The 26,211-nt window shown below is 37.7% G+C and overlaps 1 protein-coding gene across 10 annotated transcripts in view; it reads left to right on the forward strand.

Annotated features, from left to right (window-relative positions):
- The first annotated feature begins 458 nt into the window (after positions 1 to 458).
- UBE2D3 (ubiquitin conjugating enzyme E2 D3) overlaps positions 459 to 26,211 on the forward strand; it is a 28,677-nt gene continuing 2,924 nt past the window's right edge. The window contains exons 1-8 of one of the 10 annotated variants that reach the window (XM_084971106.1): positions 459 to 724; positions 1,824 to 1,978; positions 15,866 to 15,929; positions 16,015 to 16,046; positions 20,750 to 20,827; positions 22,184 to 22,289; positions 24,373 to 24,466; positions 24,894 to 24,943. In XM_084971106.1, the coding sequence (XP_084827232.1) occupies positions 1,955 to 1,978; positions 15,866 to 15,929; positions 16,015 to 16,046; positions 20,750 to 20,827; positions 22,184 to 22,289; positions 24,373 to 24,466; positions 24,894 to 24,942 (447 nt within the window). In that variant the 5' untranslated portion in view covers positions 459 to 724; positions 1,824 to 1,954 and the 3' untranslated portion in view covers position 24,943. Of the gene's footprint in view, positions 869 to 918; positions 1,095 to 1,823; positions 1,979 to 15,865; positions 15,930 to 16,014; positions 16,047 to 20,749; positions 20,828 to 22,183; positions 22,290 to 24,372; positions 24,467 to 24,893; positions 24,944 to 26,211 lie in introns of those variants that run through there. The other 9 variants (XM_084971108.1, XM_084971105.1, XM_084971109.1 and 6 more) reach the window with 9 other exon arrangements.

Here is a 26,211-nt window from a genome sequence, read left to right on the forward strand (position 1 = left end):
CCGTACAGCACTAGGTTTCCGCACGTGGGAGCGTTGATCAGCGGTCCGCCCGGTTCTACTTAAAATGAATGTTCCCATTTTGAAAGGCGCCTCCTCCCACTGGTTGACTAGCCCAGACCAGCAGGCGAGTTAATATCGCTCACCTGCTCCACCGGAAACTTCAAAAGCCGGAGTCAAACTAGACTAAAGGTATCTAGTAATTAACCCATGGTACCTCCCACCGCACATTCCTGATTGGCGCGTGAAAGACGGATGTGTCGGCGCGCGCCCTTACCAGACAGGGGAATTCCATTTCCTCTCCCTCCCACCTGCAGAAGCATTCAGGGGCGGTGCTTCCTCGACGACGTCCCGCCCCAGCTCGAGCCGGTGCCCCATTGCATCTCGCGAGAATTTGTCGATTGGGGGCGGGCCCCCATCAGGAAGAGTGCACAAAACTGCCCTTAAGTCATTGCAGCGCTACAGCTCCGGCTGGCCAGCCACGAGACTCTCGCGAGATCCGCCTCCTCAATACCAAGTGAGGAAATTGGGGGACGCTTTCGGGAGGGGCGTGGGGCTCGACCGCGCAGCTGCCGCTTCCATTACCTTCCTCCCATGGTCTCCTTCCGGTTCTCGATGCTTCTCTGAGTCTAAGGGTTTCCGCCGCTCGTCTACCCTTCCCCCCAGCCCATGACCCGCCTCCGGCCCCCGCCCTCTCAGTCCAACCTCCGATCTGTTTAGTAAGAAGGTGCTGTTCCGAAAAGAAGGAAAAGGGTGTTGGCACAGATAGGCTCGGCTCTGAACGTGGGGAGCAAACCGCCTCCTTTTACCCTTAGATTCGTCCCGTGCTCGCGACGGCAGCGTTGGCGGACTGATACGCGGCGGTGAAGAGGCAGGAGGAGGGGGGAGGGGCGGAGCGTGGCAGCTGGCAGTAGTTCCGTCAGAGCGGACATCTTGTGGCTGTATCGTGCGCGTGAGCCCCGTAGGGCCGGGGAGGCACCAGCTGCCGCGCGGGGAGGAGGCCGAGGCCGCAGCTTGAGGGAGGCCCCGGCCCCTCTGTACGCGTGGGTGTGAACGGCTAGGGGAAGGGAAGGGAGGCCGGCCCTCTGGCCGGCCGGGTAAGAGGGGGAATACAGGCTCTGGGTGGCTTGAGTGACCAGCCTGTTGGGTGGGGTGGGGTGAGAAGGCTGGAGAAGCCGGGGCCTCTTCTGCTTAGGGGGAGGGGGAATGGGCGCGTCCTCGCGTCTAAGCCGGAGCCTCAGGGGCAGCTCGGGCGCGTGGTGGCGGTGGCTGGGCGGGCGCGCGCGGGAGCGCGCTGGAAGGCGGAGTGTGTACGGTGGCGTCAGGGGCGATCCGGAGACTAGCTGTAGCTGCGGGGACAGCAGCCCACATCAAGCCTCTCTTTTATTTTCTTCCTCTCCCCGGCCGCACCTTTGAGCAGAAAGCGAAAGAAGCCCGGCGACGGTCCGGAGTCTCCTGTTCCCCCTCCCCCCTTGCCTTTCTTTGCCCTAGTGACGCCGGCGTAGCGCCGACTAGGCCCCGGCTCCTCCTCTGCCGGGCCCCGGACCCTGCCCCGCACCCACCCCTTTCTCCTACGCCTCTTCCTCTCCCACCCGGGTCTCTTCCTTTTGAGAGGCCGGGAAGTCAAACTTGAAGCCACCCCCACCCCCACCCCCCGCTTTTCCCGTCACCCTCGTCCCCTGTTTGGGCCGAAGCGCGGCATAGAGGCTGTCGGTGGCTTTGCCACCCCACCCACCCCGGATCCGCGACCGTTTTTGAGGGACTTGGATTCATCAGGGTCTCTGCGGGGCCTGTGCGAGTGCTGATCTGCTCCGTTTTTGCAAAAGGCGCCTGTGTCTGGCAGAACCGGTGTGAGACGAAGAGACAATCCTTCCCAGCTGCCCGGATAATCAAGAGTTTTGGCCGGACCTTTGAGCACACACCGAGATAGTGAGGAGCCAGACGAAAAGCACAGACTATGGCGCTGAAACGGATTAATAAGGTAACCCGAGGGGCTGAAGAGAATGGAGTCGTGAGGCGAAAGGAAGGCTCAGCCCGCCGGAGAGCGTTGGGATGGGGGTGGTGTATTTAGGAAAATATTTTTTCTTGGGGTGACTTCTTTTGGGGAATGGAGAACGCAGGTATACTTTATGAAGAAATGCGGTTTAAAATGGGGAACAGAACATTTGTGGGAAAAGAGGTTTCCATGGAATCGGTGCAAATTAAGGATGGGGAGAGTGATTGCAGGCGCCTCGTTTCTGCTTTTATCAGAGGGGTTAGTCCTATTTGGAGTCAGAATTGCTGAGAGACGCTCCAGCAGATGTCATGGCGTTTTCTATTCTCGGTGCTTAAACTTCCCTTAGTTGCAAGACCAAGGCTCTGGGCCTTGTAGAGGAAGAAACGGGGGAAACGAAGAGGGGAGATCTTCGAAGTCCAGCGGGTCCCGAACTTTGTTAGGGGTCGGGTTAGAAGTAAGGCTTGCCTGCTGAGGAGCAGTGAATGAGTCTAGGCCGAAACTGTTCATCGACTCGGGGCAGCTTGGGGTTGGGAGGAGACGGCCTGACACAATGTTGCCACTTCCTGTGTTTTTGTAATTGGGGCTTTTCACCCGAAGCTGTTTATCAGAGGCACACCGGGAACTGATGTAATTTACTTCTGGAAGCTCCCTTTTTCTTTGGCTGGTGGTGGGAATAAGGAGTGTGGTGGCCGCAAGAGAAGGCTAGGTGTACCTATTTTTCCATCTAATAACACTCTCCGGGAAAATTGTTTCGCTATTTAAAATGAGGTTTGATGCTAAACTGTGGATCCAGGTTGAAAAAAATAGAATTTTTCAAGTCTCTGGGGGTGAGCGGAACCTCTACCTCCGGTGGTTTAGTCTCATTTTCTTGCTCTAACTTCTGTCCCGCATTTTAAGATGGCGCCTGCTTTAACTGGTTCAGGCTCTTTCCGGCATCTCCTTTCATAATTATGTGAAATAATAATATTTGTTCAGTGTTCATTTTTACGTCAGGTTGTACACTGCTCTGAGATCTCCTGCTCAAGACTTAACCTATATTCAAACGCTCAGGCCTTATTTCCCTTTTTTGTAACTTGTGTGTGTGATGTGTTTGGTTCTTGCACAATCGAGGAGGGTGGAGTATTTACAGCTAACTTGAAAAAAATGCCACAGAATAAATTCAGCCTTACTAAAACTAGGAGACAGAGTTTGGTGGGGTTGCAAACTTTGGTTTTGTGGGTTACTTTTTAAAAAGAGTTCATATGGAAGGAATGGCAAGGAATTGGCTTTTCTAAATCCTTAATTTTATTAAGTGTGACTTCGGGATTTATTTGGCAGAACCGGTGTCTTAGCAAAAACTAAAGGTATAGATCTTCATAATGGTGCTGAAATTGCAAATTTTGTTTTAGGCCATTGTTGTATTGTCTTTGTGGGTTGTGTAAAATAGAAACTTAGGTCTTTATAGTTTGGAGATGGAGGAGTTTAGGAACTAAAGTAAAATGGATTATTAAACATCTCTTTCTGTGACCACTTTGAAAGCAAGCAGCACATTGGAGAAACATGTTTTTCAGGGATAGTTAATACAAGGAACATGACGTTCAGCACAAATCAAAACCTTTTATCTGTGGAAATTAATTCAGGCCCCTAGGTGTGGAATAATTTCAAATCCATAGCTTTTTATGCCATTGGACTTTAAAGGAAGGTCTCATTGATTTTTTTTCTTTTACAGGTGGTACCCAGCTGCTGTGACACCACTTTAATGATTTAAAAGCTCTAGAGAGGCAGTGTAATAGTTAAGAGTGAGAACTTTGGAGCAAAAAGGCTTCAGTTAGAATTCTAGGATTAGGCGAGTTTATCTGTGTGCCTTTATAAAATGAGTATTTGTTATGTATGAGCTGTAAATAATTGAGTGCTTATTATGTATCAGGCACTATTCTACACCCTAGGGATGCAGCCTTGAGCAAAACAAATTTTAAAATTAAATAAGTTAATACGTGTCTTTGAACAGGATCCCTAGCACATGGCACTTAAATTACTTCTGCAACTTTAATACTACTATTTTTAATTTTCTGAAACTTTGAGTAAAGAACTTTACTCATTTAGTACTCTTCATTAATACCAGATTGTCTCTTTTTGTAAATATGTTGAAGATCTGTAAATACAGAAACTTGACAGAACACTTTCCAAACTGCTAAAAAAAAAAAAGTTTATGTGGTATATTATTAATTCAACCTATAGAAAAGTTTCATTGTCATGTGGTTAAGTCTCCAAGCAATTTTAGCAAATGGGCAATTAGGGTGGTCTTCATTCTAGGCCACCTCTCTTCTACAAATATGAGGTCAAGTAGGTATTGATGTTAGTATAGTATTTCTTGTGTCGTGTATGTATTTATTTTGAATTCTTACCTGCAGCCCCCCACATTCTGTTAAGATATACATCTATTGTTCAGGGGTATTTTATTGAAATGTTTATTATTATTGGAATATTTTAACCAATAGTAGTTCATTTTATTAAACCTTTCAATTTGTTTTTTTTCTAAAGCTTATATTCTTATGATTTTTTTTTCTGAATGTTTCTTAGACCAAACAGCCTTATCAAACAACCCTATGGTTTGTTTTGTTTTGTTTTTCTCCCTCTGTTTTTTTATTTGGAAAAGCTTTCATCTTTTAAACAAGAATTAAAAAATGGGAACTCCCAATTTGGTTGGTGGTGTTAGGGGGCCATAGGCAATTTTACTACTCTGATTAAACAAAATGGCCACAGGTCATGTATTTTTGGGGAAGTTTAGAGAGAACTTTCGCTTTATATTTTATATAACCAGGCCTAAAAGAACAGCTCGTGCTTTGAGTGTTTGCATTGTTTCAGAACAGTTTGAAAGACTTGTATTAATTAATCTTATAACAATCCACGGAAGTGTAGGTCCAATTACTCCTCCATTCTTGAGATTAGGAACCTGAGGCACAGGTTTAAAAAACCTGTGATATGGCAGAATTGGTATTAAAATCTAGGCAGTCGAGCTCCACATTGTGTGCTCTTAACCACTACATTGTCATGTCATCTTTTTAGGGTTTTGGTATTCAAAAAAAGTTTTCTTTTGCATGTTATCATTTACTAACCATAGATAGGACTTAACTTCTACTGTGTACCAAACACTTTCTAAGCCCTTTGTATCACCTCGTTTAATCTTCACAACAAGCGTATGAAATGTATGTTCTCACTATTCCATTTTACATATAAGGAAATGGGCAAAGAGTAAGTTATTTGTGTTTGGTTAGATGGCTAGTAAGGGACTAAGATTCATATCGGTTGGTCTACCTGAAGAGCTCAAGCTCTTAAACTCCATGCTGCACTGCTATTTCGAACCATTTCAATTCCTAAATTTAATCTTGCTTCCTAAAATAAGCTTTTCTTTCCTCTCCCACCTCACGTTTGAGTAATCGGGATCTAACTTTATTCTTAGGTTATAGTTAGTTTGTGAGTTTAGATTTTAGCTAAAGTAAATTTTGAAAGTAGGAATGAATTTCTTTTTGGTTTGTCTTCAAAGACTGAGAACTATAGTGTGCCAGCTAATAACTAGGGGCATCCTAAAGTATGCTTGTTTCTGCTGTATGCACTATGTCTTACACGTTTCTTTTAAGAGCCTCAAGGCTTATCTTTAGCTAGCTAACTTAGTTTGTAGCATTGTTGTTGACTGAGAAATGCCAATCATATAATGACCTCAGTTTTTAATTTATTTGAGTAGGGGTGTCTTAGGCACTGTATACTTGGCTTTCATCAGAATTCTCTGCAGGGTTAATTCTAGTAGTTGTTTGTACAAGTGGAAAGTTGAATATTCTTGTTAACATTGGAGAAAAAACTATCACTTGATATCTCTATATTGTCTGTTGAGGATTTTTCAAAGCATTTCATTATAATCTCTTTATTAAAAAAGACACCAAGTTCCTAGTACTGAGATTAAAAAGTGTTTCAGATTAAATTTTCAAATCCTAGATTAGCTTTTGCATTCTATTAGATAATGTGTGTGTGAGTTTTGACTTGGGTTACATTTATATACAAGAATGTTTATTTAATAGAGTTTTTAAAGAATATAGGTACACAGGATCTTACCAGACTTAGTGAATCATTTCTCTGTGAAGAGGCATAATTTTAAAACGTCCCCTAGGTGATTCTAAAGCCTCCCTCTGGCTAAGAACCTCAGACAAGGGATAATCATTTAGTCGATACTTAGGAAGTCTTACTGTTTGGCACAGTAGTCTAGTCGCAGGGGATAAAAAAAAATAGGGAATAGGGAAGGCTGTTATTACCCATGAGAATTTCTGCTTTGAGCGTAGGAAACAAGCATATAAACACATAAATAGGTATTTGTCACCCTGTACAACTTTTCAAAATAATTAGAGGTAAAGTAAGGGGAATATTTTAAATAAATTATATTATTCATGTATCAGATTTATTCATTGTTATTAAAGATAAGTTTTTTTTCTGCACTGTATTTTGTCACTGTTAAAACTGGGTTTTCTTTTATACCTGCACTCTAGTTCTCTTGCCAAGAAAAACTAGTATAAACAAAAATTAAATTATTTTTATTTCACTGGAAATTTGCTTTTGATCTGGTTTTGCTACCATAACAATGATCTTATTTCAAAATTATATAGTGTAAGAATGAATAATTTAGTATCTTATTAGATAATCTGTTAGATAGAAGATCTAGTCTCAAAACCATACCCTTGGCCTGTTTGTTGAATTTGTTTTATTTAACCTTTTAGGTCTTAATTGTAATTCACCAATTCTTGGTTTCTTCTTCATTTTTAGGATGGAATACTTAGATGAATCCTAGTAGCCTAGTTATAATTTCATGGGTAGTGTATAATTGAATGTTTTCAATCACGGGACTGCTCTTTGTTTTTCATATCTAAAATACCTCGTTTGCTTTCATGGATCAAAGCTTAGAAATGAAATTGGCTCTGTTTTTGCCAATTTAGAGATAGTGCTTACAAAAGAGCAGTTTTGAGTAATCTTAAGTGACTTATTTTTAATGGTGATCTAAAGAAAGAAAATTGCAGGATTATTCATTCAAGCCATTCTTTGTACCTTGTCTGAATGAACAGGCATGCATTTCTCACATAATTACTAAACAGGAAGTTACTATTTTGTCAGTGATGTAATGAGATACAGTGTGCAGCACCTACCTCTTAATCCTTAGGATAAAAGAAACTTTGAGGATTACTTAGAAGAAATGACAAATTCCAAACTAAAATGATTTTTTAGACTATTCCTTCCCATTCTTAAGTCCACATACACAGTTGTTCAGATTCCAAGCTTTGCTGAGCTTCCTTCTTTTGAAACGACTTCCGGTAAAAATGCATTTCTCAGATAATTGTTTCCTTCCTTTAAATTTGTATATACATACGGTATAATATTGAAGCTAAAATTTTTTATTTACTTCATAGTAAATTTGGTTGTTATAAGAACAACTGGAGCAGTTTTTGGCTGCCTACTTGGACAGTTAAAATTATGTTTTGACCCCTAAAATTATGTTTTGCCAGGTCATAAAGGTTTTCTGAAGGTGATTCTTAACTCAGAATTTCTTAAAAGGCACTTAATCTTGCTTCCTACCTTATGCCCTCATCTCATCCTGATCCCAAAGTTGCATTTTCAGTATAGGTGTAAGAGGCAAGGGCTGTCTTTATAGTACTGATTTCCATGGTCATAACAATTCTTTGAAGTCATCAAGTAAAGGTTTTGAAATGGACTCGTGAATAAAATGTAAGAAATTAATTTATAATGGTAATGGAATGAACTTTTTTCGCAGTACGTGATAGAAAACATACTGTGTTATGACTGATGATGCAAGATGAATGGCAGGGATTGAGATAGCAAATAATTGTGGAACATGGTGGTAATTATCATACTTTGGCTTTATTTTACCACAATAATCATCTGAGTTAAATTTAGCATAATGCTTAAATAGTAGTGACCAGAGGTCTTAAATCTTACAAAAGGCTCATCTAATATGGCTGCTCTGTAGTTTCATTATTCAGAAATAGTTGTTTTATTTGTGGTTCATAAGCTCTTTGGAGGCAAGGATCATTTCTTATACTTCCCACTCATCCATCCAGGCCTTAAATATGTTTAATACCTTTGTTTCCTGTTCTTTGTACTGGGTGGTCAGTCATTTCACTTCATCGAATGAGGGAAATTAGAATAGAGAAGCAAGAACAAATATTTAGCGGTATATTTAGATGTCTGTTCTTGGCCAATGTCTCAGCCTTGTCATGTTTTCAGCAGTTAATTGTCAAAGATTCTATGTCCCATAATGATCGAAGCAAAGATCTCCCTCAAACTAGGCTTTCTCTTTTGAGTCCCACGTAAAGAAACTCATTACTGTTTAATCATGTACCTCCAGATGAGAACACTCACCGGCTTAAGCTATGCCTATTGTTGCCTTCTAGAGAAATTAGTCGTCTTTTCCTGTGAGTTTATTTCGGTTTTTAAAGGGGAGGGAGAAACATATCCCAGTGGAATAAGGCCTGGATTCACACACTAGCCAGGTGTGCAATAGGTTTCAGGGGAAGCAATTCAGAGGAAGATAATCCTAAAAGAGAAAAATTTCCCAAAAGAGCATTCCACGGCAAAGAAATGTCTGAGTTTTTTTTTTTTTAATGGACCGTATGGTTTATGGTTTTTTAGCCTTATACCCTAGATCTATGTCCTTGATCCATCTCAGTGTCCTTTCAAGATGAGTGGACTCTTTAGGAATTCCCACCATTTGCCAGCCTCCCCTGCCCACTATTTGCTTATTTCAGTGGGCTTAATAGTTGGCAAAGAACCTGAGTTACGCTTTTCTCCTTGGCGGGGAGGTATGGTCAACAGAGTATGAAGATTAGCGGTACCGTATGTGAACTGTTTTTTCTGATCCTTGCCACTGTTCTAACTACTGTACTAAGAAGCAGAGAGCTGACAATTTCAGTTCTTCATATAATTTTATAAGTTGTTTTTGTCTCTAAAGTCTATGAAACTTACAGCCTTTAAAGTCATGAGGTGAAAACCAAAGGCAAAATTGCTTTTGAAAATTCTTTTGAGGAGGTGCTATGTTGGAAATGGATCTCAAGTCCAATAAATACAGTTCCCTCTTGCAGTGCTACAGATGAGTGAAATGAGATGGAAACTAACAGTGAATAGTCACGGAGAAATAAGGAAATGTCAGTTTTCCATATCTTGTTTAATCTGTGGCATTGGTTCCTTGAATAGAATGGAGAGCTGGGTTGGTGTGATTGAAATTGTTTTCTCCATTTTGCCAAATACTGCATCAAATTGTTTAACTTAATTACGTCTTTGACAGTCTTGAGCAAGCAGTCTTAAACCTATCCCTAGACTGATTGTTCAGGTTGTCTAGTAGATAAACTGCTCTCCTATCCATCCTAAAGCTCATCAGGTCCTATATTTGAGCTCAATCTTTCCTTTCTCCCTTTAAGGGGGCACTAATGTAAAAATGGAGATAAGACCAAGACCTATTTCCATAAGGTGATTGTAAAGGTAAAATGATCAGTTTAAGATCGTTTTTCATCCCTACTGACACCTTACCTGCATTAATTCTTCTCTCACTTGAATTATTGCTCTAGCTTATTAATGCGGTTACCTACTCATCTGTCCTTTTTAGTAGGGATTGTACAATATGGAGGATGAAGAGGGTCTGTGTGACACCCCATAAATGAAGTAAAGTTTTGTGTGAGTGTGTGTGTTTGGGGGATAGAGGGTCAGTAATTCATAGATTCTTAGAAGTCCTTGTTGTCTTTGTCACAAATAGTGCTAAGAACCAATGTTCTGAATGATGTGTATCATTTTAAACCATTTAAAAGTTTTAAAACCTTCAAAACAATGCAGTATACATGTCTAGTAATGTATTAACAAATGGGGAGATGCTGAAACCAAATTTAGACTGTTAACCTCTTCAGGAAAAGGATAGGACGTCTGGGAAGTACAAGAGAGATAGTTACATCTGCAATGCTTAAAATCTGAAGGAGGTATCATAAAGATGTCAAGCTTAACTATCAAGCTAGGTACACAGATACTTGGTTGCTTACTTTAAAAAGTTAATCACAGAGTTCTCTGGTGGTCTAGTTGTTAAGGATCCAGCTTGTCTCTGTTGGGGCTCAGGTTCAATCCCTGGCCTAGGAAATTCTGCACGTTGCAGACACAGCCCCGCAAAAGGTAATCACTAGTACTACTGATGGTACATTAAAAAAAATCCAAATCTGATAGGTCATGTTCATGCTTAAAAACTATCAGTGACTTCACATTACTTGTGGCATAGTCTTTAACATAACATTCAGGGTTCTCAAAAGATCCAGTCCTGATTAACTTTCTAGCCACATCTGCTACTCCCTTACCTGTATCTGATTGTGACTCTGGTATACCAAACTACAAACGAGTTTTTACAACCTGTTTTCTTTCATTCCCCCAGTTTTGGATTAGTTTTTCTACTTAGAACTGGTTATCTTTCAAGACCCAGCTCAAATGTCACTGTTTTAAACCCAGGCATGCTTAGTGATAACCTTTTCAGGATTCACGAAGCATTTGAATGTCTTTATCCTAAGCACTTAAGTTGTTGAAATATAATTTGTTGTTTTTGTACTGTATCTATTTTGTATTAGCTCAGTCTGTTCGGGGAGGCACTTCATGTTCTGTTTTGGTATTTTTGGACCTAACATGCTAAGCACCAAAAAGGCAGTCTTCATATAAATGAATAAATGTTTTGGTGGTGACACTTGAGCTATTATTATACTTTTTATTTCAGAAAAGGATTTAAATTAATCTTTAGTTTCTGTTATAGTTTATGCGTGATTTCCCCCTCCTTCCTCTAGTTTCATCTTGAGACTTTGCTTCATTTATATTTCTTAGATGTTTTTCAGCAAGACTCAGGCAATACATTGTGTTTTCATGGGGTAAAATGTGTATAATTGGTAACGGGGCCCAGGTAGCATTCTGTTTAGAATGGATCTCACCTCACTTTTTGCCCACCTACCCCACCCCGGATTTATTAGAAGAAAACTAGATTAGTTAACAATCAAAGCAGTAACTGTAGAAGCTACAACCTCAAAAACTGTTTGTATGCCATGTTCTTTATCTCTACTGCCCAGTGTGGGCTCTTTTTCTTCAGATTGACCAATTTCATTTTCATTCAATTTTAGGAAATATGCCTGCCAGCAGCTCTGGGTCTCCTCCTAAGAGCTCCTGATTGGAGACGGAAGTATGCCTTCCAGCTTCAATTTGAAAATTTTGGGGTAGGGATGGATGAACAGATCGATAGGGTCAGGTTCCAGCTTAAGTTACCTTTCAACTTTTTTTATTTTTTTTTGTCTTTTGTCTTTTTAGGGCCATAATACCTGTGGCATATGGAGGTTCCCAGGCTAAGGGTCTAATCAGAACTGTAGCTGCTGGCGTATGCCACAGCCAAGCAGGATCCAAGCCATGTCTGCAACCTACACGACAGCTTACGGCAACGCCGGATCTTTAACCAGGAGATTTTTAACCAGAGCAAGGCCAGGGATCGAACCCACAACCTCATGGTTACTAGTCGGGTTGGTTAACCACTGAGCCACGATGGGAACTCCACTTTTCAACTCTTTTTAGAGCTAATTACTGAAGCTGAAAGCACAAAATTCCCTGATTCTATGATTAGCCCTCTCTGGGTAATTGGTTAATGGTAGCTGACAACTACCCAACACTATAATTCTACCATTGGAGTAAGAGGAAAGCATTTCCAAGAAAGTAGGGAAGATGGTTTAAGCAGACAAAATGCTGTATATAAGAGCATCTGAGGTGACTTATGCTTCTTTTCAAGTTTTTTTAGGTTTTTTTTTTTAAGGGCTGCACCTGCAGCTTATTGGGAGTTCCCACGTTAGGGGTTGAATCAGAGCTACAGCTGCCAGCCAACACCACAGCTACAGCAATTCAGGATCCAAGGCACACCACAGTTCACAGTAACACTGGATTCTTAACCCACTGAGCAAGGCCAGCAATCAAACCTGCATCCTCATGGATACTAGTCTGGTGTTTAACCAGCTGAGCCACAACAGGAACTCCACTTTTAGGCCGTTTTTTGATGTTGACTTTAAAGTAAGTTTTGGTATGTAAGTTATTTAGATCTTTTAGTGTTACTTCAGAGATGGGTTAGTCATGGAAAACTTGGAAAATAAGGCATTAGGAAATTATATGAAAGGACTAAAAACCTGAACTATGAGTGTGAAGAGCTGAAATTCAGTGGTAACTGAAATTAGGCATTTACTCTAAAGGAGTTAAAAGTGTCAGCATATGATGGCTTAGTGATTCATAGATACCAGTGTGCAGGAAAACTCATTAAAAAGTATTTTCTTAGATTTTACTCAAAACGTGCAACTTTCAACTAAGATGTTGATGCATTGTAGATCTTTATGAATACCTGAACTTTTATTTGTTAAGAAGTTGTTCTGACTAACCATCATTAAATTGCTTTTTATTTTAAAATAACTGATCAAGCAGGAGTTCCCTAGTGGTCTAGTGGTTAGGATTTGGCACTCTTTTACCACTGCGGCCAGGGTTCAATCCCTGGTCTGGGAACTGAGATCCCACGTCAAGCTGCTACATACTGTGGCCAGAATAATAATAATAACTGCTAGGTATTTTTAAGCCGTTCTACCAGATTATCACATTTAGAACAGTGTGTTTAAGTACACAGTTTGGGATAGATCAGTGTAAGAAATTCATTTTAGTAATACTAGAACTCAGGTGTGTATTAGGCATTTTTAGGTAGAACCACATGAAATTGCAGTTTCTATAGTTCAAAAATGGCCAAGTGTTAGTAATTTCATATGACTCAACCTAGTAACATGGTTTCTTGAAAACCTCATCATAAATACTCCATGAGTTGCTGACCTTGTGTTATTAATGTATAATATAGTGTGGGCTTTCATTTGCTTAAATGAACATGTTATAGACAACTAAGCATAAAATTTCATCACACAGGCAAAAGATTTAAATGAGCTAAGGCTAAAATATGTAGCTTGTTTCTAAAGCTGTTTTGCTTTTGTTTAATAAACAAATGGTAGGAGTGCTTATCCAGGAAATCTTGCATTCAAGATGGGTAGTCTGCTCGCTTTGAGTACCTAATAGATTGTAGGCCAGGTAGTGTGCCTGCGTATTTTGTCTCATTCATCCTTTCAAAACTTCTGTAAAAAATAGGATTTCCTATTTTAGAGGAGAGGAAAGAAGCCTAGGAAATAGTAGGTCCAAGTTGGATTAAAAATGAGACTCCAACCTGATTAAATTGAGGGAGGTGCCTATTCAGTGTCCTTAATTATTTCATGATGCCATATTTGAGTGTTTGAATTGCATGTGTTAGTTTGTGGTTGGGTTTTAATAGCCATCTTGAAAAGTCAGATCTTCATTGTTTTGTAGGAAAGCTGGGGAGGGTGGTTTGGAACAGGTAAGTTTTTAACCTTAAAATAACCTTTCTTGGACTCTTATGTTCCTTAAGAGGAAATTAGACTGTGTGTGTTAGCTTCTGGTTTATCTTTTTTTGGTGGGCCAATTAAACAACAGAACAAAAATTTATATGGTCTTTGAACGTGGAAAAACTTAACATCAGAGACTGCTTGATTTTTATCTACAATAAAGTACATACACGTTGAGAAGGTGTTAAAAGTAGCTTGCTATTATAAAGTGGCTGATCATGGAATGTAAATAAGTGCTTTACGAAAAGGTCATGTGGATAGTGATTAGTTTGAGGTGCCAGTGTATTTCTTTTTCTTTTTTTTTTATAATGGCCAAACCTGTGGCATATGGAAGTCCCCAGGCCAGGGATTGAATCTCAGCTGCAGCTGTGACCTATGCCTATGGCAAAGATGGATCCTTTTAACTCACTGCACCAGGCAGGGGATTGAACCCCAGCTGCTGCATTCAGATTCTTAACTCACTTTGCCACAGAGGGAACTTGCATTTCTTTTTTTTTTCTTTCAACTCAAAAAAACTGATTCAGTTCTGAAATACTTCTATGGGTTTTTGTTTTTGTTTTTTTTTTTTTTTTTTAAGATTCCTACTGATCAGAATCCAAAGTGTTTGGAATGATACATGTTGAACATATGAGGGTATATTTACATAGACAGCCATAAAAGTCTGATCTGATTTCCATCAACTTAATTAAGACTGAATCCTGGTATCTTTGGCTACCTTGGTAACCATATAAGCAGTTGAAGTTTGAGTTTCAGAAGCAAATTGGCAAAGGCAGTGTTTTGTCCCAGTTTTATTTTTGAGATACAACTGATATATGGTGTAATAGATGTACAACATAATTATTTGGTATGTGTATATTACAAAATTATTACCCCAAGGACAATTCTTCTGTATTGGTTTTTATTTTTAATTTTATGGCTGCACCCATGGCATATGGAAGTTTCCCAGGCCAGGGACTGGCTGCAGCTGTGGCAGTGTGGGATCCTTTAACGTACTGTGCCAGACTGGAGATGGTACCCGAGCCACTACAATTGGCTTCTTAATTAGCCCACCATACCACAGCAGGAACGCTGGATTTTTTTATTTCTTATTTTTTATTTTCTTTGTGCAGAGAGTCTAGACTGATCATTTCTGAACAATTGGCTATTTTTTTGAAGTCCATTTTGTTGACTATGTTGTAAAAGCAAATATTTGCTCTAGTTACCTTCCTGCAATGTGTACTCTCTGCCTTTTTCTTAGTAAGTCCACTATTAAGGGTCTATGAATCACTGTATTGTCAAAGTTTCTGTATCAGTATCTATAGATAGAGTTGTATTGAGTAAGAAGAAACTTTAGTTTTCTTACTGTATTATCCATATGGGTTATGCACAGGTTATGGAAAGGCTAAATACATACTTGTTGGAAATGGTCAAAGGTCAAATGGAATTGAGGAAAACGGCATGTTCTGCTAAGAGCAAACTTTTTTCTACCTAAAGAGGTAGATTTTTCCAGAGTTTTATTTAACACTGAGTAAAAGACAAGACTGAGTTGAGGGAATAAGGAGATCAAACCAAGACGAGTACTTAACTAACCCAATGAGAGATTTTTTAAGTGGAAAATGGGGTAGTGTGGTTTAGAAAGAGTATTTAAAACAGTAGAAACAAGGGCCTCTGGGATAGTTTCAAAAATTCAGCAGTAACATGAATGTTGAGAACTGCCCAAAATTCTTAAGCTAAAAAGTATCTGATTACAACTTTCCATTTTGTAAGAGAATAGCTTTTGTTTATGTACAGGCATACCTTGAATATACTGAGAGTTTGGTTCCAGACCACCACATAGAGCAAGTAGTCACTTTGTTTCCCAATGCATATAAAAGTTATTTTACACTATACTGTAATCTATTAGATGTGCAATAACATGTCTAAAAAATTTGCATACTTTAAAAATACTATATTGCTAAAAAAAGGCTAATCTGAACCTTCAGCAAGCTTAAATTTTTTGCTGGTGGAGGGTTTGAAATACTGTAGGAATTATTAAAATAGACAAAGTGAGCAAATGCTGTTGGAAAAATGGCATCAATAGACGAGCGTCTAGCAGGGTTGCCACAAACCCTCAATTTGTTAGATATAAATAAAAACTACTCCCCCATGCAGTGTCGGTGAAGGACAATAAAGCAAGGTATGCCTGTGATAAAAATTCATATTGATGTGTATGCTTTTATGACCACCTAGCCCCAGTGTATGTTCGTAAATTGCTATACTTAGTATGTCCCAGGAAGTGGATGGGGTAGGCTACTTATGTTTTCTTTCCTAATAGAATGTATTGTTACTGTAAATTGTGATTATATGTCCCTTAAAGAATGACTCTCAACTCGGCTAGTGTTTTCTGTTATGGTTACATGACCCAGCATTTTCTATCTTGGTGTAGGAACTTAGTGATTTGGCCCGTGACCCTCCAGCACAATGTTCTGCAGGTCCAGTTGGGGATGATAGTAAGTAATTTTCAAATGATTTTTGTGGCTAGTTTCAAAAAAGTTTGTGCATTTATAGATAATAACGAGTGTTTTCTTTTTCTAGTGTTTCATTGGCAAGCCACAATTATGGGACCTGTAAGTACTGAAAATTATGTTCTTGTTTTTAATTAAAAATCCAGCATTGATCTAGTTAGAGATTACTACTTAGTTTTATTTTATTGCATTGTAATTATATTTTGGGTTTAAACATAGTTATGGCTTTTGAAAGAAACAATCAGTCATTTGTTGAATACACTGTGTTTGTCCCTATGTCTGGGTTCTAAAGTACAGCATTTCTATGGCATATTAAATATCTCTTCTTGTCTAATATTCTTTCATAGCAATGTAAAGCATTGTCGCAGAGCTTCTGATTTATAGAGCCTGTTAATTTTCTGTCTATACCATGGTGTTGCTAGAAGACCTTGGCTTTGTGTAGCTGACCAAAAATCTAGCTTAAGTGTATTATTTGATATTTGATTTTTATAGAGCTTTAGCATCACACAAAATTTGAATATTTTTAGGTAGAAAGTGATATTTTGAATACAGCAAAATTCCTTTCTATCCTGGGTAGATAAGAAACTGTATATGCTGGATAATTGAATATTCAGAATTATGGATACCATCTAAGAATTTCACAGAATTAGAGCGCAGTAAAACATCCTGGGGTAAGACTGTATCTTGCACAATACTTAAACTTTTTTTTTTTTTTTTTTTTTTTTTGACTTGGAAGGTGCTTAAGGATTTCTATTCTACGTTATTGTGTGTTACTGAATTTTCTGTTTTCTTCCCCTTTTTTGCTATTCTAATCTCAGTATAAATATCAGTAATGTACTAGGTGAGAATAATGATCAGTAAGTAGGTACTTAGGATTCTAAAAGAGGAAATGCTCTTGGGAAAAAAAGTTAACCAGTGGGTGGGTTGGATCAGGAGAAGATTATTTAGCAGTTCTGATTATAAATCAAATTTGGGGGGGTGGGAATTTAGTTTAATAATTTGAGATATGTCTGATTATCTTAATGAAACCTACAGAATTCAATTAATGACCAACTTAATGAAACCTGTAAGTTCCCAGTTATCTCGGTCAATTTTAATGTTTTAAGTGCTTGGTTTTGTCTCATTCTGTGAAAAAATTGTGATTTTATTTATTTATTTATTTTTCCTTTACATGCACATAGTTTAACTCATGACTTACCCTGTTTGCCAACACGAATATTCTAAAAGTTGACAGTCTGCATAAAACTCTGACTTAGGCCCTCATTCCACAAGCAGTGATGGCTTGGGATGTGGTAGCAGCTGTCTCCCTTTTTCACATGGGGTGTGTATCTGCCACAGTTGCTACTAAATCCCCTTAGACACTGGTATTTGCAATTTCTAGAATTTTCCCATTATAGATCACCAAGTTTCAAAGGAAAAGAATTCACTAAAATGCCTTACCATATCTACCAAGTAAAGCTTAATTTTTAATTCAGAGGATAATATAAGGTAGTGTGACATTATACCATGGGTGTGGCCCTTAAAAAAAAATCTTGATTTTGGTTTTTAAATATTCTGTTATTAACAAAGCAAAAAATATGTTTATACCATAACTGCATAGTTTTGCTTTAGTGACATTTTCTCTGAAATACACTTGTTTTCTCGGAGGTTAATTCTCACTGGATTTCAGGAATGAGTCAGACATTATAAAAACTCATTGAAAATGCAAATTTTAATTGTACTCTTCATAAATAAGCACCTAAGTTTAGATGCCAGCTTATAAATAGTTAACAGCTATCCTTACCTATGAAATGTATCAGTGAAACAGCAATTTTATTTTGGCTTTTGACTGCACTTTTGACACACCATCACAGTTTGGATGGAATTTCGTTAGTATGCCTACTTTTACCCTAAGTGTCATGCAAATGTGACCCAAACAGTAGGGCTGGTGGTGACATAACAATCCATAAACTGCAGATTAGCTGGGACCACAGATGTTACCAAATTATACTTTTTTGCTTTGGAGTATTTCTTAGGTCAAAGTGAAGACAATATCACAGAACTAAAGATTTCTGGCTTTCTAAGGAGTGGAGCATCTACTTTAGATTTCAGTCAGGTTACTATTGGATTTTGGTGGGTTATGGTCAGGGTATGTTCTTGATCATTGAGCAAAAATGCTTGTTTCTTAAAACCTATGTGCTAGCTTATTTCTGAAGGTAAGATACTTCGGAAGCACAAATACTGCAAAAATTAACCTTTGAAAGAATTGGCAGTGCGTTGCTAGTTATGTGCTTTTTAAACTTTGGCTGGTTTTTTAAGAGAAATTTCCATGAAGATTTGATGCAGTGAGGAGAAACTAACTTCCTTACCTATCGTTTCTGGTACATACATGTACGTTCTTGAGTTTTTTAATGGGAATGGAACGGGCAGAATTTTGAGGACCACGCTCAGTTCTGCCTAATCTGTGTTAATGTAGAAGTAGTATATCTGTGAGTAATAATAACTTTCAACAGCCTGAGCAGAATCAACTACAAAAATCATCTGAAGTAAAATAATTGCTCTATATATAGGTATTGTTTTATTGGTCCATAAGGGTTAACTTTTCAGTTTATATTAAGTATATTGTGTTTTTCATACAAAGATAAAAACTCCTCTTCAGTACCATTCTCTTTACAGAGCTTTATAGTCTAGTGTAAGAAGGAAATACAATTAAATAAGTTCCAGTCATGTTGGGCAATAGTAATTGTGTACAGAATAAGGTGGTGAAAAGGGGCAGCCAGCAGTTTGAACCACAGGGAAGTCTGAATTGTAAGATATTTAAGCATACGATGGACCCTACGGAATAAGTAGGGTCCTGCAGATAAAAGAATATTCCAAGAAATGGAAGACCACTTGAGCATTAGGGGGAGGCATAAATTGGAGGGAAAAGCCAGTGATGCCAGGAATAGCAGTAGTAAGCCATGGCCATAATATGGACAAAAGATAATAAGATCCTTGAACTTTGGCAGTGGGCATAAAGAAGGAGTCAGGAGACTTAATGGCTCTTTGGGATTTGGTAACTACTTTGAAGAGTTGGGTAAGAATCAGTGATGAGATCCTGGTTTGTAGCTTTACTCTTGTGGTTTGTGTTCACATGAGACATCTAAGTCGAAATATTCAATAGGCATTTGAGTATATGTCTTGGAATGATTAATAGAGGCAGATTCCAGAGTTACCAAAATAAGTGCAGGACAGGAGACAGAAGCAGAAGATGGATCTGTAGAAATACCAGTATATTATGGTTGCCTTAGGAAAAGAGTACAGACGCTGAGAGAGGAGCAGTTTTGACTGATTGGAGGTAAACCAGGGTAGATGGTTTCTAAAGAAGAGATCGAATTCTGGATTTCTAAGATTTGGGTCAATTTGCTGGTTAAGTATTATTTTTTTTCTTGATGAATTTTTTTTTTTTGCTATCAATTTATAGTAATTGGGTAAGGATTAAATGAACTATATTAAAGTGTCAGGTTGTGGTTATTTGCCTGACATCCACAGTGGGCATAGTGAAGGCTCCTGTTAGCACTGTATACACGGTCCCTCTAATGGAGAGGAATAGGTGCAGATTACTGCACATTTTCAGATACATCTAAACGTTGGCTCTTTGCATATCCAGAGGCAATTGGGCAACTCCACGTATTTTTTTTGGTAGCACCCAGAGCCTATGAAAGTTCTCCAGGCCAGGGGTCAGACCTCCATCAGAGCCACAGCAGTGACCATGCTGGATCCTTAACCCACAGAATCACAAGGGAACTCCATTTTAAAACAGGAAACTTTGACCTTAAAATCCTTGACTAGGTCACTGACATCTTCTGTCAGCATTCTGTGGTCAGTCATTTCAGTGGTCTTGCTAAGACCTGGGTTTGAATCTTTGTTCTGTCATATCCCAGTTGCATACTTGACTAAGTTAAAGTCCCATTTTACTCACTGGTAAAAGTGATTATCTTTTTCCTGGTACTGGTTAAATTAAATGTAAAATCCTAGCAAGTTGCTCCCAAATGTTACTTCATACTAACATTGTATTATATTTATTTCTAAGGAGATCTTCATACTCAAAATTATGAGCAAAACAGTTAAGGAGAAAATGTACTGTCCTGCTCGAGCTTGAAATTTCTATATTTTCTGTTAAAATGGACCAAAAAACCCCCAAAACATCCCATATTTTTCCAAATCTAGTAATCCCCTGTGTTGATTTGCTGTACAGAATTTGGTAGTATGCTTTTGAAGAAAAAACTTTGATGGTTTTAAATGAGAATTTGGAGGAGCCATTTGGGAACTAAACTTTCTTTAAAAACATATTTTGTTTTTGTTCTACTTCTTTTGAAGGGAGTTATGTTGCCTGTAAGAGGTAACTTTTTGGTTCGCCAGTGGCCAGAATAGCCTGTTGAAGTAAAAAGCCATTTGGGTATATTTGGTATGAGTAGGAGAAATATTCTACAAGTGTAAGATTTTTTTCAAATTGTAGTTTGCTACACCATACTATATGTAGACTTTATTGCCAAGTATACTGTGTAAGAGTCAGGATCTGGAACCTTGGGTTTCTGAATCATTTTCTCTAAAACTGGTGACTTGTGTGAAATAGGATCTAAATAGAATCCTTTATTTCATTATCTATAGTAAATATTGTGTCTTTTCATTAATGGGAACTTCATTGTGGGATAATTTTGACTATTGCAGTGTAAATAGGTAATTTTGGTTCATATTAGAAAAATGCTTAGAAATCAGAAACATGTGAATTATTTAGCAATAGTATTGTAAATAGCATAATTAACCTTTTTTTTTTTTCTCCACAGAATGACAGCCCATATCAAGGTGGTGTATTCTTTTTGACAATTCATTTTCCTACAGACTACCCCTTCAAACCACCTAAGGCAAGTGTGTTTTCCCCCAAAATCTGTTAATATAAACTTGTGTTTTATTTCAGAGAAATAGAACATGCTTAGGATTTAGAGTTCTGCTTAAATTAGGACTAAATTGTTGTGCATGGGTGGTAAGAATAATCAAGTCTGATTGTATGTATTGAATTGAGCTGCTGATAATTGGATGCTGACTTTTTTTTTTTTTTTTTTTTTTTTTGCTATTTCTTGGGCCGCCCCTGCGGCATATGGAGGTTCCCAGGCTAGGGGTCGAATCGGAGCCATAGCCACCGGCCTACACCAGAGCCACAGCAACTCGGGATCCGAGCCATGTCTGCAACCTACACCACAGCTCACGGCTGGATGCTGACTTTTAACCTTTAATTGAAGGAGTAGGCAAGCCTGAATTTGAACTTTGTGAATGGAGATAAGAATTCCCTTATCCTTAATGTTGCAAAGCTCAAATACATCACGTGAAGCTTTTTTTCCTTTGTTGTGCTTACATAGGTTTGGTCTGTTAATCCTAGTGTCTTATATTATTAGGCTTCCAAATATTCAACTTGAGTATGCATTTTCACATGTGGCTGCAAATAATGCCATATTTGTATTTGGGTTTGAGACAGACTTGGGGCTTTGAGTTTGCACGCATAAATGAAAGAAATTTATCAAAATGCACTGGGGTGACTGGTTTATAGGTATTAAAACCATGTTGTCCTTAACTTTTCAGAGCCATTAAGATAAGCTCAACCTATGGGAGTAACTATGAAAATAATTTATAGAGAGAACATTGGCACTTAACTACTATCTTCACAATTATAGGTGCAATATGAGAGTTAACTTTAAATGAGACAGATTTGTGATGTTCAGATTTGTGTTTTGTGTACAGTGGAAATGGAGACTCAAATACGTGCCTTTGTAACTCAATACTTTAAATGAGCTGGTCTGTATATTTTGGTTTATGTTGGGAAGTTCCTTATTTTTTAGTGATTAATAAATACCCTTCAGATTGCTCTTTGATACTCATGCATGGTAGGGCCAAAGTAAACACAGGGAAGCAAAGATTTTGCTTCCCTGTGTTTATTTTTTAGATTAAAAAAACCTTTAAAAAAATTCTTTAGTTGTTGTATGAACATGATAGGTTGTTCCTACTGTATCATTGATAATAAATTTTTTGCTCCAAAAAGAGGCAGCCCCTGAGGGATCTTGGTCAGAATATAATATTTCTGTAATATTTGGTCATTTTATGTGCATAAGTTAGATTTTAGCCATTTGATTCTTTTTAGTTTGTGACTGAAGTCTTCTGCTAAAACTTAGGATGCTTGTTTTTATTTGGGAATAATACTTAAAGTTGTTTTTGATAATTTATTTTAGGTTGCATTTACAACAAGAATTTATCATCCAAATATTAACAGTAATGGCAGCATTTGTCTCGATATTCTAAGATCACAGTGGTCTCCTGCTTTAACTATTTCTAAAGGTAAATTCCTTGTAAAGAAGTAGTCTTTTGAACTGCTCTGATTGTGCAATAGTTAAAGGAGTTTCAGTTTTGAGCCTACTTGTCTGAGTATTTTTATGCCAGCTTTTTTTTTTTATAAAGGTGGTGGGGAAAGGAGTGAGAAGTTATATCAGTTTTGCTCTTTTAGCAGTATTGATAAAAGAAATTTCATGGGAAGAAATTAACATTCAGTTAAGTGTGGGAGGCATTCATAATTGGCAAATAACAATTTATTTTAATAGAATTCTATATTAAGTATTTTTGAATCGCAAGGCCAGTTGCACATCTCTCACTTAACTGCCTTTTAACTAAAATATGGTATACGAGATTTCTTGCAGGAAAATTCTCATTTTGCTTCCCTCTGTTTATTACTTTTTAGATAAAAAACCTTTTAAAACCTTTACTTAGTTGTTGTATGAACATGGTAGGTTGTTTCTCAGTAGTAATTGCCTAAAATTTATCATGTTAAAAGTCTCTAGATCATTTCTGCTCTTGTGCTTTAACAGACATCCATTGTGGGACATGTCTATAGATTGTCCAGTCTCCAGGTCAAAATCCCAGATGGAGATGGAGTATCTCTCCATCTCTCTTGAATGACTCTGGTCACTTCTAACCCACAAGTAAAAGCACCTACCACAAAACAACTTAATGGGAAAGAAGGCTGCCTTTTAGTAATTTTCAGTTTTTGGTATTTTGGCTTCACATTCCTTAAGTGTGCAAAATTAGTTTTTAATGCTACTAATTATGATAATGTTTTGGCTATTTGAGGATAGCAGAGAACTTAAAGCAATCTGCTGAATACTTGGTGCAGCATTCCTCAGATTGTTTCTTGAAATAGTGTTTTAGTAAGTTTTATTTTTATGAGTATGATAAATGCAAAGCGAAACGGATTCATTTCTTAAGGCAGGTCTTCATAAAGATATGCTTGTACAGTGCATTTGAATCTATGTTCAAAATTTCATTTGATTGGAAACAACTTTGGTGAGAGAAAAAAATAATTTGAGTGAATTCTTTGGAAGTACACTATGATTTTAGACCTGTTTTTCACCCTTATGGGTGTATTCCAGTTTCTTTTCAGATCAGGCTCTCTTAACACCTGATACCTGGTATTAAGAATGCCTTAATACTAGGTTCCAAGTTTTTTTGTTTTGTTTTTTTTAACCATCATTGGGAATGCATTGGAATACTGAACACTGTTTCTGTAAATGTGGGTTGAGGTTTATATCAACCCCCCCACACACACACACTTGGGTTTAAAATTATATTTGCTGTAATAATAGTACATTAATGTTGTCTTTTTTATGGTATTGCCTTTTATCTTCAAGGGTTGTCATAACCACTTGAAGCTCTTATATCTTAAACTTTTATAAAATCTTGCACAGTGTCTGGCTATATACAGGCATTCAGAATGAATTAGATAAATGTTCCATGATGATTGGCATCCTGAAGTTGATATTTTGAACAGATCAGGGTAACAGCTAGAGGTGAAGACTCACTTGGTAATAGATCTTGGCATTAATTTAACCAGTACTCTTGGGGATATGGTCTCTACATTAAATTCAAGGAGACAAAACGTAGTAAGTGGGGCATTTGGAAGTTTTTGTGAAACTCTCCAACAGCAGGACAGAAAACAGATTTTTTTTTTTTTTTTTTTTTTTTTTTAAATCATGACAAACAGCTAATAATATTGTGCGGATGTTCCTCGGGTATTCTTATTCAAGCCTGTCCCTCCCCCCCAGTACTGAGAAACTCTACTTTCTCAAATTCTTATGTCATTTAACTTTTAAAAGGAGGTATAAAATAATATGGCATCATTTGACTATCAGAACTGAATTTGGAAGATTTTTATAGACAGTAAACTTGATGCCAACAAAGTTTACTATTTTTAGTATTTATTTACCGGGAACTTGTCTCCTTTGAAGCAGAATCCTTGTAAAGCTTTTTCCTGTGGAGATTAAGATGTAAACTAATGAAATCTTTGATTGAGGTTTATAATACAAGTTTTTTAATACTTTTTTTTATCCAGATTCCCTATGATGAGTAACAGACATTTGTTTTCTTCCAGTTCTTTTATCCATTTGTTCACTGCTATGTGATCCAAACCCAGATGACCCCCTAGTGCCAGAGATTGCACGGATCTATAAAACAGACAGAGATAAGTAAGTATGTGGTCATTTAAAGAAACAGTGTAAAAAGTGGCTTTTCTTAATAAGTTAGGCTTATACTCTGCTGTAAATTGTGGCAGTGCCAGGAAGACTGCTTATTTCTGGTAAGATTGTTGAAATGTGCAAAAAGCTGGTTATTGAAATGTGAATGTTTTTAAAAATAACTAGGTTTTTGGTTTATGTGGCAGTAAATAAATAGCCCCTCTAAAATGTTTTGTTTTTCTAATATGTTCAACACTTTGTCACTTTAAGTTTTGGGGAAGAAGGCTATTTTTTCTTCATCCCAATTATGTTTTTAGAAAAAAATAATTGGTAATGTTGTAAAGATTTGGTCTAAAATTTTCATATATTGAATTCTTATGTACAACTTTACCATTATAACTTACGTATGTAATAATGCTAAGTATACTTGTTCAATTAGGTACAATAGGTTAGCAAGAGAGTGGACAGAGAAATACGCTATGTTGTAGGGTAAGAGGATCTGCACTCTATGGTGCGCTTATTCATGGTACTGCCAGCACTTGAGTGCTGCATGCGTTAAGACACTGTATTAACTAACAAAAGGTAACAGGTGTGGCAGTTTTTTGAAAACTGTAGTGCTTGGTGTCTGTTTAGCGTGAAAGTATACCCAGTAGTCATTATTGCTTGAGAGTACTTTTGCATGGCAAAGCAGTTATATAGCACTAGAAAGAATGGAAATTTTAGTATCTTTTTCAAACTACTGTAGTATTTAAATTTTAACTTTAAAATTGGTATATTTTAAACCTCAATACTATATGGAATGTGGTGACTTAGATTTTGCCAAGAGATAATAATGTAAAGGAGAAACACTTTTAAACCTAAGCATCTAAACTAAATGTTCATTACTGACAAGCATGCATTAGTGTCAGCTGTACTTTGTGGCTCCCTGTATGCTAAATGAAACCTTTGTTTTAAAGTGCTGGCTTTATGAGATGTATACTTAAATGAGGTAAACATGAATTGGTAGGAAGAATTTCTTTATGTTAAAGTTTAGAAAAGTGGTTGGACTGTTTAGTTTTCAGTTTGAAATGAAGTTAGTATTTTATAGAGCTCAAATTGTCAATATAAATCAAAAAGTTCCCCTATGCCTTTTGATATATATTCATTTCTTAAGGTTATTTACTGTATTTTTTTTTGCGGGTAAGTATCCTATGGCACGATTGTAATACATGGAGAAATTGATAGAATTTATCAATATTGATGATTTTCCTCAGTAATAAATAACCTTACTTGTGTGTGAATTACCTGTTGCTCTTTTAAAGATGCCTCCAGTTGTACAGAGTTCCATTCATCAGGTCTCAACTGGGGCTTGTTACTGCTAATCACCACACTTTAAAAGTAACACGTGGTTTTAATTAACACATCAGTCAAACCCACTTGAAAACTACTGCTCCCACCTCTTAATCTACCTGTGCCAAAGTTTCTAAGGCATTTTCTCTTCTGGTAGTATCCAGGGTCAAATAACATCTCAAAGTCTAGGATTCAGATAAAAATGTTCATTTCACTGTTTGGACTGGTTTTAATGAAAATTTCTATAAATGTATACAGTGTGTGCGCTGTACTGATAAAGGTCTGTGATGAATTGTAGTAATTGTGATAATTTTTTAAATGTTAAAGTTTTATGGAATGGATACTAATTGCACAGTTTCTAATAGAACATGAGCTCAGTGGCAGGGGAGAAAAAAGGTCTTAATTTTTTTATTATAGTAGATTTACAG

The sequence above is a fragment of the Sus scrofa genome, chromosome 8, assembly GCF_054392235.1.
Source record: "Sus scrofa isolate SSC_HxYL_T2T_F1_AM1 chromosome 8, Sscrofa_HxYL_maternal_Yorkshire_Landrace_v2.0, whole genome shotgun sequence".
Classification (NCBI taxonomy): Eukaryota; Metazoa; Chordata; class Mammalia; order Artiodactyla; family Suidae; genus Sus; species Sus scrofa.